The sequence below is a fragment of the Pipistrellus hanaki genome (assembly GCF_964339955.1).
Source record: "Pipistrellus hanaki genome assembly, chromosome: 13".
NCBI lineage: Eukaryota > Metazoa > Chordata > Mammalia > Chiroptera > Vespertilionidae > Pipistrellus > Pipistrellus hanaki.
The window spans coordinates 12654145-12669474 of record NC_140515.1 but is presented as its reverse complement, the minus strand read 5'-3'; the positions used below and the strand labels follow the sequence as shown (position 1 = coordinate 12669474).

Below are 15330 nucleotides of genomic sequence, written 5' to 3'. Positions count from 1 at the left end.
GATGTATGCAATACCTATGGACACAGACAACAGGGCGGTGAAGGCCTGGGGTGGGGCGAGAACTGGTTGGAGGGGAGCTACAGGGGAAAAAACGAGGGTCATCTGTAATAATCTCAACAATAAAGATTAAAACAAATTTTAAAAAACCCCATAAAAGAATGAAATGAAATGGAGTCAACATTGTGCTGGCCTGAGAGGCCGCTTCTGAATTATGAGATAAAAAGTGTTCAGAACCAACGATGCCTCGCGTGTTGTGAAACTGGGGCTTATTGTTTTTATTGCCCGTGGTTTAAGCAGGGAGGAGGTCATACATGCTTTCCCAACCAAACCAGAAATTTCCCTTTGCTCTTTCTAAGCAAATGTAGCCGTGATTTTTCAACAGGAAAAACAAACCATTCCTTCAATTCCCCCCCAGCATCGGGGATGACAATCACAGCCTTCCCCGCCCAGAGGAGCCTACTCAGAATCACACTGCAAACTGGTGACAGTTCCAACAGCAAGGTGTTGCGAGGTGTTACCTGCCTGTGTGGTGTGTGTGTGTGGGGTGTGTGTGTGTGTGTGTGTATGTGTGTGTGTGTTGCTACTATGACAACAAGCCTGGCACACAGTAAGTACTCCCTGGTGAGAGTGGTAAGTTATCATTACCACACCACACCACACCCTTTTCATATCTAATTTTTGCCTTTCAGCATCTCTTTCTCATCTTTCTAAAGTTATGAGGCGTGACTGCAAAGTTCTGCGAATGATATTCCGCTGTGACTTTTGGAGAGTGTTTGATTTTTCCAGCTAGGATTTCCCACGAGGCGCCAGGGAGGCAAGTCCAAGGTGGACACAGACCTGTCCTGCAGGGAGCGTACCTCTCTGCACTCACAAAGGCATCACTTCCATTCTGGTTGTGATCAGCAACAGCCACTGGAGACTGTGCCCCAAACGAGGACGGAGATCAGCCCTCTCTGTTCTCAGAAGTAGGAAAGGTGGCATTTGGGAGTGAAACGGGCCTGAGCAAAGACTGAGGACTGTGCTGCTTATGAAGTACGTAGGCTTTAAAGCACATGTGTCAAACACAAGGCCCGCGGGCCAAATCCAGCCCGCCAGGCCTTGCAATGTGGCCCGCACCGCGCTGTCATCACTGCACTCCGCTGTCAGTTTATGACATTGTCAGTTTATGACTGTTCAGTAAACCATTCGGCCCGCGATTTAGGCTGGATTTTAGATTTTGGCCCCTTCTCTGATTGAGTTCGACACCCCTACTTTAAAGGAAGGATACTACCCAGCAATGAAAGTTGCTGCTTAGTTTTACACACTCACTTCTTCCCAAGTTGTACGTCATGAAATCAAAATGAGCAGGATCCCCGAGGGCAGGAGCTTGGCACTGGCTGTACCTCAGGTTACATATCAGCATCGCTGGCAGAGCTTTTAAAAAAATAAGACACCTGCCAGTCAAGCACTGGGATTAAGATACTGTGATCCAGGCTGAAGTTCTTTTATTTAAAAAAACATATATTTTATTGATTTTTTTTTTTTAACAGAGAGGAAAGGAGAGGGATAGTTAGAAACATCGATGAGAGAGAAACATCGATCAGTGCCTCCTACACATCCCCCAGTGGGGATGTGCCCACACTGAGGTACATGCTCTTGACCAGAATGAAACCTGGGACCCTTTAGTCCACAGGCCGACGCTCTATCCACTGAGCCACACTGGCTAGGGCTATTTTTAAGTAAATAAAAAACCACCCATAGTCAGTTGCTCCTCTTATTAGACAACATCAGTAAAATACCACTGATTTGTCCTATGTCAGAAATGAGCACAAACACTGCCTGATTTTTATATCCTTCATGTGCCCGCATGTGCAAAGTCTTCCCATGTTTCCTGACGACTTGCCCAGGTCACAAAGCCAGCAAAGGTGGGGTGGGATTTACACTCGCACCCCCTCTCTACAATCATGTGCTCTTTTCTCCCCACAGGGCATCACTTATGCGGAGTCCCACACCAGCAAACCCAGACTTCAGTAAGTTAGCTCCAGTTTTGGTGCCTCCCAGGAATGGAAACTTAAACCCGCCAATCTGGACCTATGTGGTCAGCGAGGTAACCTGCCTCACAGACCTGCTGCTCCGAAGGGAGGGGACCGGGCATGGCCACGCTGGTTTTCACCAGGGAAACGTCCTGTCCGCTCCCTCTGCCTGCTGCCGTGCTCAGCTCCCTGGAGCTCCTCTCCTCTGCTAGCCGCTGACCAACAGCCAATCAGAGCTTTACGTTTCACTCAGTTGTTGTTTTTTCACACATTATGAGGTCATTCTTTCACAAGATTAGAGCCAAAAGGGTCATCCTAAAGGTGATCTAGTTCAAACCATTCCCTTTTTTTTTTTTTTTAATTAAAAAAGTGAGTCTTGAGGCAGGAGTAGTAAGCTGGTCACAGGTAAGGGCAGGTAAGAGCAGAGTTTGAACTAGAGGTTGGCTCCTGACACACCAAATACAACTTTCTCTCAAAACCAGAGCAAATCTCCTCTTGAAATAGAATATTCTGACTCAACCCAAAATTATATCTTAATGATGACCCACCTACTAACTGGTGTGAATTAGCCAAATACACAACACATCTTATACCGAGGGGCACTGGTAATTACATGCTTCATATAAAATAATCCTTCTTTTAAAAAGTAAAAAACTTAAAATAAAAACCCCTTAAAATAAATAAAAAGTAAAAAACTTATATGGGACAAATTCTATATCTTTTGTAATTAAAAAAAAATCCTATATGTTAAAGATAGTAATTATCTTCTGGCATATTTTCCAGATACATAAAAAAAGAAAGAAAGAAAGAAAGAAAGAAAGAAAGAAAGAAAGAAAGAAAAAAAGAAAGAAAGAAAGAAAGGAAGAAAGAAAGAAAGAAAAGAAAGAAAGCAAGCTCTAGCCTCACACTGGTGTCAGAAGAAAGGCCATCTGAGTGCAAAAGCTGTCAAAATAAATCAATAGAAGCATTCTCCTGACTGGACAGCAGAGGGCGACAGAGAAAGGACAGGCCCAGAAAGGACAGGCCAGAAGGAAGGCTTGCCCCGTGGACAATAGGCAGGGCCAGGCTTACAGAGAAGAGATTGTAAACAAACCCCTGGTGGTCCCAGGCGCCAGGACATATGATCTGGCACTCCCAGCAACTCCAGGCCTGACCCAGGAAACGGCCTGACCCCAGGAATTAACAAAGAATATTTCAACCTCTGCATGATTTCCACGTGGGAGGGTAAGAGAGACGAAAAATACTAAAACCTAAAATGTACCCAATCTTGAAAAGAACAAAAAAAAAAGCAAAAAATGGGCTTGTGACATTAACAATTAAAATAAAACACAAGCAGTTAGTTATGCCCCGAAGTAGAAAAAGATCTTTAAGGCACAGAAAACCTCACCCCTGAGATCAGAATTCCTGAGCATCAGTCGGTGCAGATCTCTCTCTCGAGTTATCAGCCTGCTTCCTTGGAGCTATGACAGAAATGAGCTTCATTAGACAGAATCACCGGAAATCTAGGAACCTCCTCAACCGGCTGACTTATCCTCAAAATACACTGGTTTCCAAACCTGATATGTAATAATAATGTCTCAATGGACACAAATATTGAGCTGACTATAAATTCCCATATAGCAAGCATGTCGCTAATCTATATACCCCCTCTCAGGGACACAGGAATCCAATGAAGGCATTGCTACCTTGGCATCAAGTGACTTCAGCATATTTTAGTTGATTTCTGATCTTTTCAGAGAGAGAAAAAAAATCCTGTTTTTTTTTGGGGGGGGGATAAGGAATAGAGTGAAGACAGAAAAGGGAGCACTATAGTCAAACTGCTCAATCACTAAGGAGGACGAGGCATGAGGTGACTATCCTGTTCTTGTTCCAAGTAACCTGAACCTCAACCTTTCTGAGCTGTCAGCCCTGTGTCAATGGCAATAGGTAACCTCCAGAGAGCCAGCCCTCTGCTTACCCCCGAAGGACTCAGGAAGGACCGTTCCTGCATCCAGACCACGGGCTGCCTAGAGCAGTGGTCGCCAAGGACCTCATGGATCTTGGTGACCGCTGACCTGGAGGCATACCATTTCGCACCAATACAGAAGCTTAGGGTTAGGGTTAGGGTTAGGCATTTTTTACTTAGAACCCTCAGCTTGCATTTCTTCTTTGGAAAACTCTGGCTATTGCTTAGTTGTGTTTCCAGTTTGCAAACACTAGGACCTTTGAATAAAGCTTTACCATCTATTTATTAAAGAACCAGTGAAGTGGCCATTTTATGTTCTCATTTAACTGAGCTTCTGTCTTTGTTGTCTCCTCAAACCTACTCACAGCTCCACTCCACCGTGCAGGACAGATGATCGAAATGCCAGCGCCGATTCAAACTACTAACATGTGGCAGAAACAGATATATTTACGTGCTTCCTGTAAAGATGAATAGTAGTGGCTGCTAGCCTGCCAAACTGCACGTGTACAAACTTCCTCCCCCACATGTAAATCAAACACGGGGCATATGGCGTATTGTAAAGAAGTGCTGATGTTACAGCGATCTTAAATTACTCAGGTTCCGGATTAAACTATGGAGATATTGACTAATGTGGCAATATGCTCTGCATCTCTCCACATTAAGTTCATGTTATACAATGTAATGGCATTCACAAAAAAAGGTCTTAGAAATTAAGAACAGGGAATGCAAACCTGTTTGAAATCAAGAGGTATATCTCCATAATCAATTATTTGCTAGTGTGGGCACATTCATTCTATGATGATACCAGTAACCACTGTCGGTTGGTAGACTGTAATGAGACTCAGTTTTTTGGTCCTCTTAAAAGTGACTCTAATAAAAAAGGAAAACTAAACACACGTGCAAAAGGAATGCAGGAACGAATAATGGAGGGACAAGTAAATTAGGCAGGAGAGCAGAGTGGTTTGTGACTGTCGAAGGAGCAGCGCTGAATCAGAGATGCCCCTGACAACTAAAGATGACTGGCTGCTAGTTTCCAGCTGCTGACTACCGAGACCAGCGCTTCTGCAGAAACGGGTGCTCCTCAGGAGTCAGGCCGAGGACTAGACCGCAAGCCCCTGGGCAAACCTCTCCATCACCTCGTGGGCTGGCACCTCCCACCCGTCAGGGACGTGGTGACAGCGAGAGGAGAGGCAGGTGCCGCAGAGAAGCACTCTGTAAATTGCCAGCTGATGTCTAAGCGCCAGGTATTACCCTCACCCTCACACTCAAGTCACTTCCTGCCACGTCTCAGTCACTGTTTAAAAAACAATAATCCATCCTGTCAAGTGAGCCAGGTACAAGACACATCCCAGCTGCCTCGGTGGAAACACCGTTTTTAAGAATGAAACCTGCGCAGTGGCGTTTGGAACTGTTCAAGAAAGACGGGGCATTTCTATTCACACAGACGGCTGCTCTGAATGTTGGGTTTCCTTCCAACAACACCGATGGTTTGGATCATGGAACGCACAGCACCACGAGAGAGAGAGGACAGGCGGCTGCGACATCCATGCAAACTGCAATGGGGCCGAGAGAAAACGGAAGCCCGGCTCCACATCTCGGCCCAGAGGGCCGGCATATGCCCTGCGTGGGTCCAATCACGCTGGCAAGGGCCGAGGAAACAACCAGCATCAGGCACATCATGTGGGTGATCCATTGCTAGTCACAGACACAGATTCACAAACGACAGTCCGACATCATGGGAAATATGTCTCAGGCTGGGGTCCTGGGGGTTCCTGAGGCACGCAGGCAGGGGAAGCAGGACGTCTAACTCCTCAAGACTCAGAAGACCCCGCTTCCCTGGGGTCTTTAATCTCGCCATTACATTGTGGGTCTGCTGAGACATGTGTTTAAGACAATTGGCGGAGCTCTTGTTCCTGACAAGTATAAATAATCGAATACTCATCCATCCATCCACTCATTCATGCAGTACCCATTGACTCATAGCTACCGAGCCGCAGTCAGGAACTGTGTTAAATGCCGGGGATACAGATGTCAATATGTAGACATGGGCCCTGGCTTTATGGATCTTACATTCTAGTAAACAAGGGAGAGCAGCGAAAAATAAATATACTAATGAATGGCTTGTGACACTTCTGATAAAGGATACAAAGAATTGGGGTAAAGTGCAGTGCAGGTTACGTGGAGGTGTTGGAGGACTACGTTAGATAAGTGGCCAGAGAAGCCTTCTCTAGGGAGGAAACCATTGAGCCTGAGCCAGTTGGAGAAGCGGTGGGAACAGGCCTGCGAAGGCCCTGGGGCAGGAAGGGCTTGGAGCTAAAGGCGCTTCAGACAGGAAGCATGGCGGCTCGAGAGCAGGGAGCAGGGGAGAGGAGTGTGAGCCGAGGTCAGGAGAGAGGCCAGGAGCCCCATTGTACACGCAAGCTGTGCAGGCTGGGTTCAGGAGAATTAAAGGAGAAAGGCTTTAAATGCTTACTGGTCATTTCGAGGCACAATCTGACTTACATTGAAGGGTATCGCTCTAGCTGTGTATGTGTGTCATATGTGTAAACACAGCCTTTATTCTAAAGATGCTAGCCCAACATTTGAAGAAATCAGAAAATGTTTTGAATGCATTTCTAAACATTTAAATAAAAATAACCTTAGTAAAGCAGACATTTAAAAAGCCCCAAAGAGCCACCCGATGACCAATAAGTTAAACAATGGATTGTGGGTTAAGAAAAAAAAAAAAAATCGAAGAACAAACTACACCCACATACCTCCTCGTTGCACCAACAAGGTGACCTCACTCCCCTTGGGACACTCGATCAGCATGTCCACCACCTGGTTGTGGGTGAGCGCCTGCACGTTCTTCTTGTTCACCTCCACGATGAGGTCCCCCTCCTTCAGGCCGCGGCACCGGGGGCTGTCCACGATCTGCTTCACCCTCTGGCCGCCCCCGCCGGGACTGTCTGCGATGGTGAAGCCGAAGCCCATCGGCCCTTTGACGATATGAACGGTTATGAGTTCTGGCTGGGTGGCTATGGAGGAGGCCAGGGAGACAGTGTCGTTGGGGTAACCATGGGAACCGTTGGAAGCCGCGTCGGCCGGGCTGCTCGGCCTGGCGTCCTTCATGCCGTTGACTTTGCCCGTTTTACTGCTGTGGCTAGCGGGCGAGTCGTAGGTCTCCTGCCCGTTCACGATGATGGGCTCTTTATCCAAAATGGCCACGGAGGTCACTAAACTCGTGTTGGGGTCATCTGGGTCAAAAGGCAATGGGTAACCTCGGCAGAGTTCAAGGTCCACGCTGGCACCGATGGGGATGGACTGGAAGATTTTCACAACTTGCGCATGTGTGTGTCCCAAAACACAGGTGTCGTTCACACTGACAATTACATCTCCTGCAAAAGGTAAGAGTTTGGGGATTAAAAAAAAACAGTAGGCAGAAAATCTACCTCAATATCCTATATATTGTAATAAAGATGTAATATGCAAATGGTCGTTATGCTATGAAGCATAATAACCAACCACGTAACAACTGGATCACAGATCAGCAGGAGGGTGGGGCAGCGAGCTACAAGTGGGCGGTGGAGCTACAGGAGCGGGCAGGGCAGCAAGCCAAGAGGTGGGAGTGTGGAGGGAGCTACAGGAGGGCGGGGTATCGGGCGGAGAGCTAGGATGGCAGCGAGCTACTGGCTGTAAGTGGGTGGCAGAGAACTACAGGAGCGGGCAGGGCAGCAAGCTATGAGGGGGTCGGTGGGCGGTGGAGCTACAGGAGCAGGCAGGGCAGCAAGTCAAGGGGTGGGAGTGTGGATGGAGCTACGGGAGGGCGGGGCAGCGAGCAGAGAGCTACTGGAGGGTGGCAGCAAGATACTGGCGCACAGATTCGTGCGCAGGGCTACTAGTTATGATATAAAGGCCTACCAACAGGAAGCTGATCTGAACCTGGATTTGGGGATGGTATCGTAGGACACAAAGGGACTACGTCTATCACTTATTTTAATGGCTAACAAGGCATTTGTTCAGCACCCAGCGTGGTCCCGGACCATGAGAAGATACAGTCACTGAAAGAGCATTGGGGGTTTCTTCTTTTTTTTGAATTTTTAAAAAATTTTTTATTGTTTGAAGGATTACAAATAGTAGTACTTGTCTCCCCCCCCCGCCTTGATCTCCCCCCAGCCTCCGTTCCCCACTTACCCCTGCATATGCCTTCACCTCCCTCTCCCCACCATGTCTTCTATCCATTGGTTATGTTTGTATGCATGCATACAAGTCCTTTGGTTGATCTCTTACAGCCCCCTGCCCCCAACCTCCCTTGCCTTCCCACTATAGTTTGACAGTCTATTCAATAGTTCTTTATCTTTATAACTACTTTCCCCCCATTTCTTTTTCTTTGAAAAATCATCAAACTGCAGACTAGAAATAATCATATAATAACAAAAAACAAACCCTCCCTGCAGACACCCAAGCTCAGAGCCCATCCATTCAAACAGACCTACACTCTCACAAATCACCGCTCGACCCACCCAGTGGCCCCTGGGAGCTCCGGAGGTGACCTCACAGGCTTCCATCTCCACTGGGAATGCACGTGCGGATGGAAGAGCCGACCCAGAGGCAGCGATTAACCAAAAACACGCTGCTGTGCGGCCCTGCGTGAGGCCACAGCTCCGGCCGCTGCCCACCTGTCTCCATCTTGCCGTCCAGCGCGGCGGGTCCGTCCAGGACGAGGCTCTTGATCTGCAGAAACTCGTCAGGCTCATCCCCGCCGACGACTGTGAAGCCAAAGCCACGGCTGCTTTTCCGCAGCTTCGTGTGAATGAACTTGCCTTTCAGTTCAGAAGGGTTTCGTGTAAAAAAGGGTTTGCCTGGATGAAAAGAAGGAAAGTGAGGGAATGTCAGGAGGAGCGAAAACGTGAGTGAAACAGGAAATGACACAACTTCTAGGTCATCTCCAGGCCCCTGGGCCGGGAAGGGAAACGCAGGAGAGAGGGGTCCGTCCCCCAACCCAGGTGCAGGGCTGTGGTTCCTGTGGGGTGACAGCGATCATGTAGTCGCACAGCCACGCAGCCCTTCACAGAGGCGGAGCGGACTTTGCTTCTTGTCTTGTGTTTTGTTACGAATAATTTTTTTTTTTTTAATTTTAAAAATATGTTTTTATTGATTTTTTTTTTAGAGAGAGAGAGGAAGGGAGAGAAAAACATTGATACCGAATTTTTGGACTGGATTGATACCAAATTTTTGGACAGGATTCTCTGTCCGCCAGAATCGAAGAATGAACCCACGGACAGAAAGTGGGATAGAAAAGGTGGAGATTAATGAAGAACAAGTACAGACTCCTAAATGGGGAGGAGAAAGGAGTCCTGCAGAACTGACTCCCATGTAGGGAGGGGGGAGAATCCCCCTTGTTATGAATAATTTGATAAAAAAGTACCATCACTGATTTCAAAGTAAAAAGAGTTATAATTTTACTTTGATTTGAGTTCTAAATTAAACAGATTTTTCCTGTTAATTGGCATCTTTTCACACTTTGTTCTGGACATGCCCCCTGCTAAAATCCAGTTTTTTTGAAAAAATTTAGGGGTGGGGAGTGAACTCAGTGGCAGAGCATGTGGTTTGCATGTATGAGGCCCGGGCTTGAATCCCAGAATGAGTAAACAAATAAAGTTTAGAAATGACTTGGAATATTTTAAAAAAATGAAACAAAATTTAAAAACCTAAATTAAGCAAAATAGTTACTAAAAGTGCCATATAGCTCCAAAAACTTATTTATTTTTTACAGAGAGGAAGGGAGAGAGGAGAGAGATAGTTAGAAACATCCATCAGCTGCCTCCTGCACGCCCCCACACTGGAGATGTGCCTGTAGCCAAGGTACGTGCCCTTGACCGGAATCGAACCCAGGACCATCCAGTCCTTAGGCTGACGCTCTATCCATTGAGCCAAACCGGTTTTGGCTCAGTTGTCTTATTTAGAATATATAGATATGTAGCTTAGTAACTTCCAGACATGCTACCTAAGATTTTACTGAATTTTCTTGATAGCATTCATAAATAACATCTTTGTAGAGTAACCGGAAGTTTTGTGTTTCATTAGCTGGGCATTTCACTGTAATTTAAAGACTTATTGGAGTTTCTCTGGTTATCCCAAATAGTGGATATAATTCAAGGCTCAGACTCTTCAGCTCTCCTAATTCTATTCCCATCTCCAGTCCTGGCTCCAGCTGCCCCAGGTGCCCTATTCCTCTACTATCAAAAATGTTATTTTTAAAAAACCAAAATCAAAACCCAACCCAAACCACAACAGGGGGAAGTGTCTCCCTGACTGGCACGAGAGAGCCTGGCGCCTGGAAGGAAAGCTAGTTTGGGTTAGCTGTATCGAAAAGGCCTTCTTCAAAAGGTCTCTGTGCACACGGACAATTTATAACCGCATATTTCAAAAGTTCCTGGCTCTTAAGAAGGCTCTTTCAAACTGCCCAGTCACAGGAGCACTCCCGGACCTCCTCCCTGGAGCCGTCCCTGGCTGGCTGGGAGCAGACAGGCTGGCTGTGTCACCATAGCTAACGGAAGGGAAGGTACAGCAGGACTCCCTGTAGCTGGGCTCCCCATGTAAGACTGCCTGCCAGGCCCCCGGAGGAGGTGTCCACGCAGTCAGAGACAACTGCCATGGCAATCGTCAGCTGGGCGCTGAGGACAAGGGAGACCGCCCTGGTGAACAGCGGGAACCCTGGGGGCAGAGGCGGAGGCTGCCAGGGAGCTCAGAGCCCTTAGAGCAGCCGTTCTCAACCTGTGGGTCTCGACCCCTTTGGGGTCGAAGGACCCTTTCACAGGGGTCGCCTAGGACATACTGCATATCAGATATTTACGTTACAATGCATAACAGGAGCACAATTACAGTTATAAAGTAGCAACGGAAATAATTTTATAGTTGGGGGTCACCACCACATGAGGAGCTGTATTAAAGGGCTGCAGCATCAGGAAGGTGAGAACCACTCAAAGCTGAAAGGGGATGCCCTGCAGGGACCCCAGGGGCCGCCCCTCCCCAGGGAGGCTTCCTGACCTCCTTGGGAGAAACGGCAGGATCTCCCCCCACATCCCAACCCCTTCCCAGCTTCATTGTTTTTGTTAGTCCTCACAAGAGGCTATATTTCTCCACTGATTTTCAGAGAGACTGGAAGGGGGGGGAGAGACAGAGAGAAACATCAATGTGAGAGACACATTGGCTGGTTGCCTCCTGCACATGCCTGACCAGGACCGAGGATTGAGCCTGCAACGGAGGTATGTGCCCTTGACAGAATCAAACCCAACACCCTTCAGTCTTCAGGCCAACGCTCTAACCTCTGAGCAACAAGGGCCAGCACTGCCCAACTGTCTCCCTCTCACTACTAATCGTGTGCTTTGGCTCACTATCCCCAACCCACATGGGGGACAGCGCAGGCCACACACACAGCCAGCAGGCAGCGGTGAGCCCTGTGCGCCTCTGCTTGCACACCCGGTGTGTAGCACCCGCCCCTCTCATTCACCTGCTCCAAACACAGGCTCCGCGAGGGAGGGCCTGAGTGAACAGCTCTAAGAAATGAGACTGAACTCTTTCAGAAGGCAGAAGGCGGAAGGCGGTCCCAGCGGGTGTTCAAGCTCTTTACCCTTATTGCAGGTGCAGTGACAAATGTGAACCTGTGTTTGTGGGAATGAGTTTTTTAAGCTGTCAGCATATTTTGAGCTTAAAATAAATCCAACGTAATGCAGCACGAGCAGAGCACTGCCTTCCTTTTCCAAGGCGCACCTCAGGAGGCAGATCGGAGGGCTTCCCATTCACCCCTTTCATTGTGTTTGCACGGGATGGTCATCAGTTAGTGGGGCTTTGGGAATAAATGCCTTTCTACCCATAGCTGTGGGCCTGGGGCTCTGCTCAGCCCGTGCACACGCTGCTCTCTGCCCACAGCTGTGGGCCTGGGGCTCTGCTCAGCCCATGCACACGCCACTCTCTGCCCACAGCTGTGGGCTGGGACTCTGCTCAGCCTGTGCACACATCTCTCTCTACCCACGGCTGTGGGCTGGGACTCTGCTCAGTGCACACATCTCTCTCTTCCCATGGCTGTGGGTCTGGGGCTCTGCTCAGCCGGTGCACACACCACTTTCTCAGAGAGCCTGGTCTCCCGACAGGTCCAGTGGTGCTGTCTGTGGCGGAAGGGCATCACCTTGGTCGCTTTGGGAAGCAACTAAGTTTAGGGCCTGCCCTAGACTCACTGAACCTGGACCTTTGGGGTCTTGGCCCCAAATCCACTCCTGAACAACCCTGAGGAGCCTGCTTCCCTGTCAGGCCGGGACTGCTCCGGGCACTACTGTGAAAAGGCACAGACCACTGCTCCCCACACTGTCTGCGATGAGGGTGTAACTGGAGGAAGCTCAGCATGGAGCTGAGAAGCAGAGCGCGGTGGGAATCATGAGGGCCTCAGGGAGAGTGCAGTGAGCTCTCCCACATCCCACACCAATGGGGGGCCAGAGACTCAAAGGAGAAAAGAAAAGGAAGAGGTTTAGAAACGAGCAGGAAGCTCCTAGCACAGATCAATACCTCTGACCTGCATCAGCCGGGCACTGAGTTTTGGCACCAGCACTTGACCTGTTCAAGTGTTCACTGACTTCATCTCTAAGACGATTCTGTAAGCAGCTGTATGTGCATGCGTGTATGTATGTTTATACACATGTATTTTCTTTCACTCCACAATATCAAGCATTTTAGCAGATGCTTGATACCCAAGAAATGCTGCCTGGTTTGGGGGGCCCTATAGCGAGAAGGCAGCCTCCAGCTTCTGCAATTTAAAGTCTAAAGAGGAAACACTAATTACACACAGAAACACTAATTACAACTCTTAGGTTCTGAAAATGAGAAGCCTTAGATGAAAAGAGTGAATGTAGCAGGGGGATCTAGCCACAGCCTGCGATGAGTAGAAGTTAACAAAACAAACGCTGGCGGGAAAAGACCGCTGTAAAGGGAACAGCATATGCAAAGGCCAATTTGACACGGTCCAAGTTTCGCTGGTTTTAAGGAACAGAAAAGAGGTTCAAGATATGTAAAAGTTAGGGCAGCTGACTTACCAGGAGAGGGGAAATATGACAACATGAGCTGCTGAAGGAGTATTATGTTTAAAAAATATGAAGGAGGCACAAGTATGTTGATATTAATTAATGCTATTATCTATGTGCTATCTTTATTAAAGCCATTATCATCCTAAAATGTACACCCAAGGCAGCAGAAGTTATTTTACATAAATTGATATTAGTACTAATCTCATGACAATATCAGCTAGCAGGGAAACAATTTCTTTCTTATGAAAATTATAATGGAGGAATCAAAATCATAGAAAATAATTATTCTACTTATCTATTTATATCTCTTTTAAAATGGAGAGAACAAATTTTATAGTCTTTTTAACAGTTATGTGCTACAAACATTCCCTAACTCTACCAAATATGATGCTCTTATTTTTCTTATTTAAAAGAAGAAAAAAAAAATTAAACCAACAAACAAACCCGAAAACCTTTTCTATCATTTAAGGGTTATGAGGCCTGAAGTAGCAAGATTCTGGAGCTTTCAATTTTCAGAAGGAACCTCTCCAGGGGGCTCAAACTTTCTATGAATGCAAACAAGTGAGGCCCAACGTAAAGATGTAAAATGTGGGTAAATGCCAGAACAGCAGCCAAATCAGAGATGAGAATTTAAAACAACGTGTCCCACCGTTTTACAGTTGCAGGAAAATTTTAGTTAAAACCAAATATGGCTGACTAGAATCTTGAAATATCTAACGCTCAGTTTTCAAGTTATGTAACACAATTGCTAAATATCTGTGGTCTCCAAATCCCAGCGGTTCAGGGCCCTGGAGTGGTTTTGTCCCTCCCCCCGCCCCAGCAGGGACCTTTGGTGCCACAACAGGAGGCTGCTACCGGCTCAACCTGCCTTGCACAGGGCTGCCCGCAGCACAGAGGTCTCTGCCCGCTACGGCCCGGCACTGAGGCCAAGGAAACCTGGTTTAAGTGATCCCTGATGACAAGGAGTGGTCTCTTTCAGAATGTTACAAAGATCTGAAGGAATTCGCACAAAAATGTTTTTAATATTTTTGACACTTCTGATCACTGATACGTTTAGAATTTTAATCATGATTTTTACTATCAAAGGAATGAGTTGGGAGTTAAAAAAGTCCACTTCTTAAAGTATCTTTTAAAAAAATGAGGTTTTTGAGCTAAATAAAGCAATGGTGCAATGACATAAAGCCTTACCCTGAAGGGGGGTGTCTCGGGCCGGCTCCGGGTTGCTTGGGGGGTGGCTGGGAATAGCAGGAGGCACGAGCGATGACCGGTCTTCTGTCCATTCTGCAAGAAAGGGAACCCATTGCTCACTTAGGACTCACCAGCTTCTTAATATAAAGCCGCTCAAACCAATAAAACCAGGGGCCAAGACTTAAAAAAAAAAAAAAAAAAAGTATTGCCGAGACTGGTTTGCTCAGTGGATAGAGCGTTGGCCTGCGGACTGAAAGGTCCTGGGTTTGATTCCAGTTAGGGGCATGTTGCAGGCACATCCCTAGTGGGTGGAATGCAGGAGGCAGTTGATTGATGTTTCTCTCTCATCTATGTTTCTAATTCTCTATCCCTCTCTCTTCCTCTCTATAAAAAAAAATAATAAAATATATTAGAAAAAAAAAAGGTTGCAGGCACATCCCTAATGGGTGGTATGCAGGAGGCAGCTGATCGATGTTTCTCTCTTCTATGTTTCTAATTCTTTATCTCTCTCTCTTCCTCTCTGTAAAAAAATTAATAAAATATATTAGGAAAAAAAAGGTATTTGATCGCACTCTCTATTAATAATACCAAGATACCTCTTCCTCTGTCTCTCTCTTTCCTAAGACGGTTGGGGATAGAAATATTGTGGTATAACCAATAAATCCCCCAAATCCCCAGTTCTCTCTGGCTGGAGAGTCCAAAGGGAGACCAAGCAAAACACGTCAGGAAAGACACAAAACGAAGGGAACTCAGCCAGCCCAATGGGCAGAGGCATGGGGCGGGAGCTGCTCACCAGCTTGTCTCGAGAGGGAAGGGGTTGCAGCAGTTGGCTGAGGTGCTGTCTCTTGTATCTCTGAACTGGAAATCCTCCTGGGTCCTAACTCTAGTCCTATTGCCCCTGGAGGCTCAGGGATACCTCAGTGAGTGTCCCTGACATTTGCCTAGAGTCCCTCCCGCTCGGCTCACACACGCAAGTGTACGCTCCCATTCCCCCAACTGCACCAACACTACCAAGCTTCACCCGCTCAGGGAAAAGGTTCAAAAAGATTATTTTTAGATGGGAAAGGAACTGAGGGAGAAAGGAGAACTTTTCAGTAGATGATCTCTCTTCTCTCTCTCTTTCTCCCTC

General features: G+C 47.2%; 1 protein-coding gene across 19 annotated transcripts in view; it reads right to left on the bottom strand.

Moving 5' to 3' along the window:
* MAGI1 (membrane associated guanylate kinase, WW and PDZ domain containing 1) overlaps positions 1–15330 on the bottom strand; it is a 518034-nt gene that overhangs the window by 58669 nt on the left and 444035 nt on the right. For all 19 annotated transcript variants that reach the window (XM_084902660.1, XM_084902672.1, XM_084902676.1 and 16 more), the window contains exons 10-12: positions 14202–14294; positions 8616–8798; positions 6714–7334 (exon numbers count right to left, since the gene is read on the bottom strand). In XM_084902660.1, the coding sequence (XP_084758786.1) occupies positions 6714–7334; positions 8616–8798; positions 14202–14294 (897 nt within the window). The remainder of the gene's footprint in view (positions 1–6713; positions 7335–8615; positions 8799–14201; positions 14295–15330) is intronic.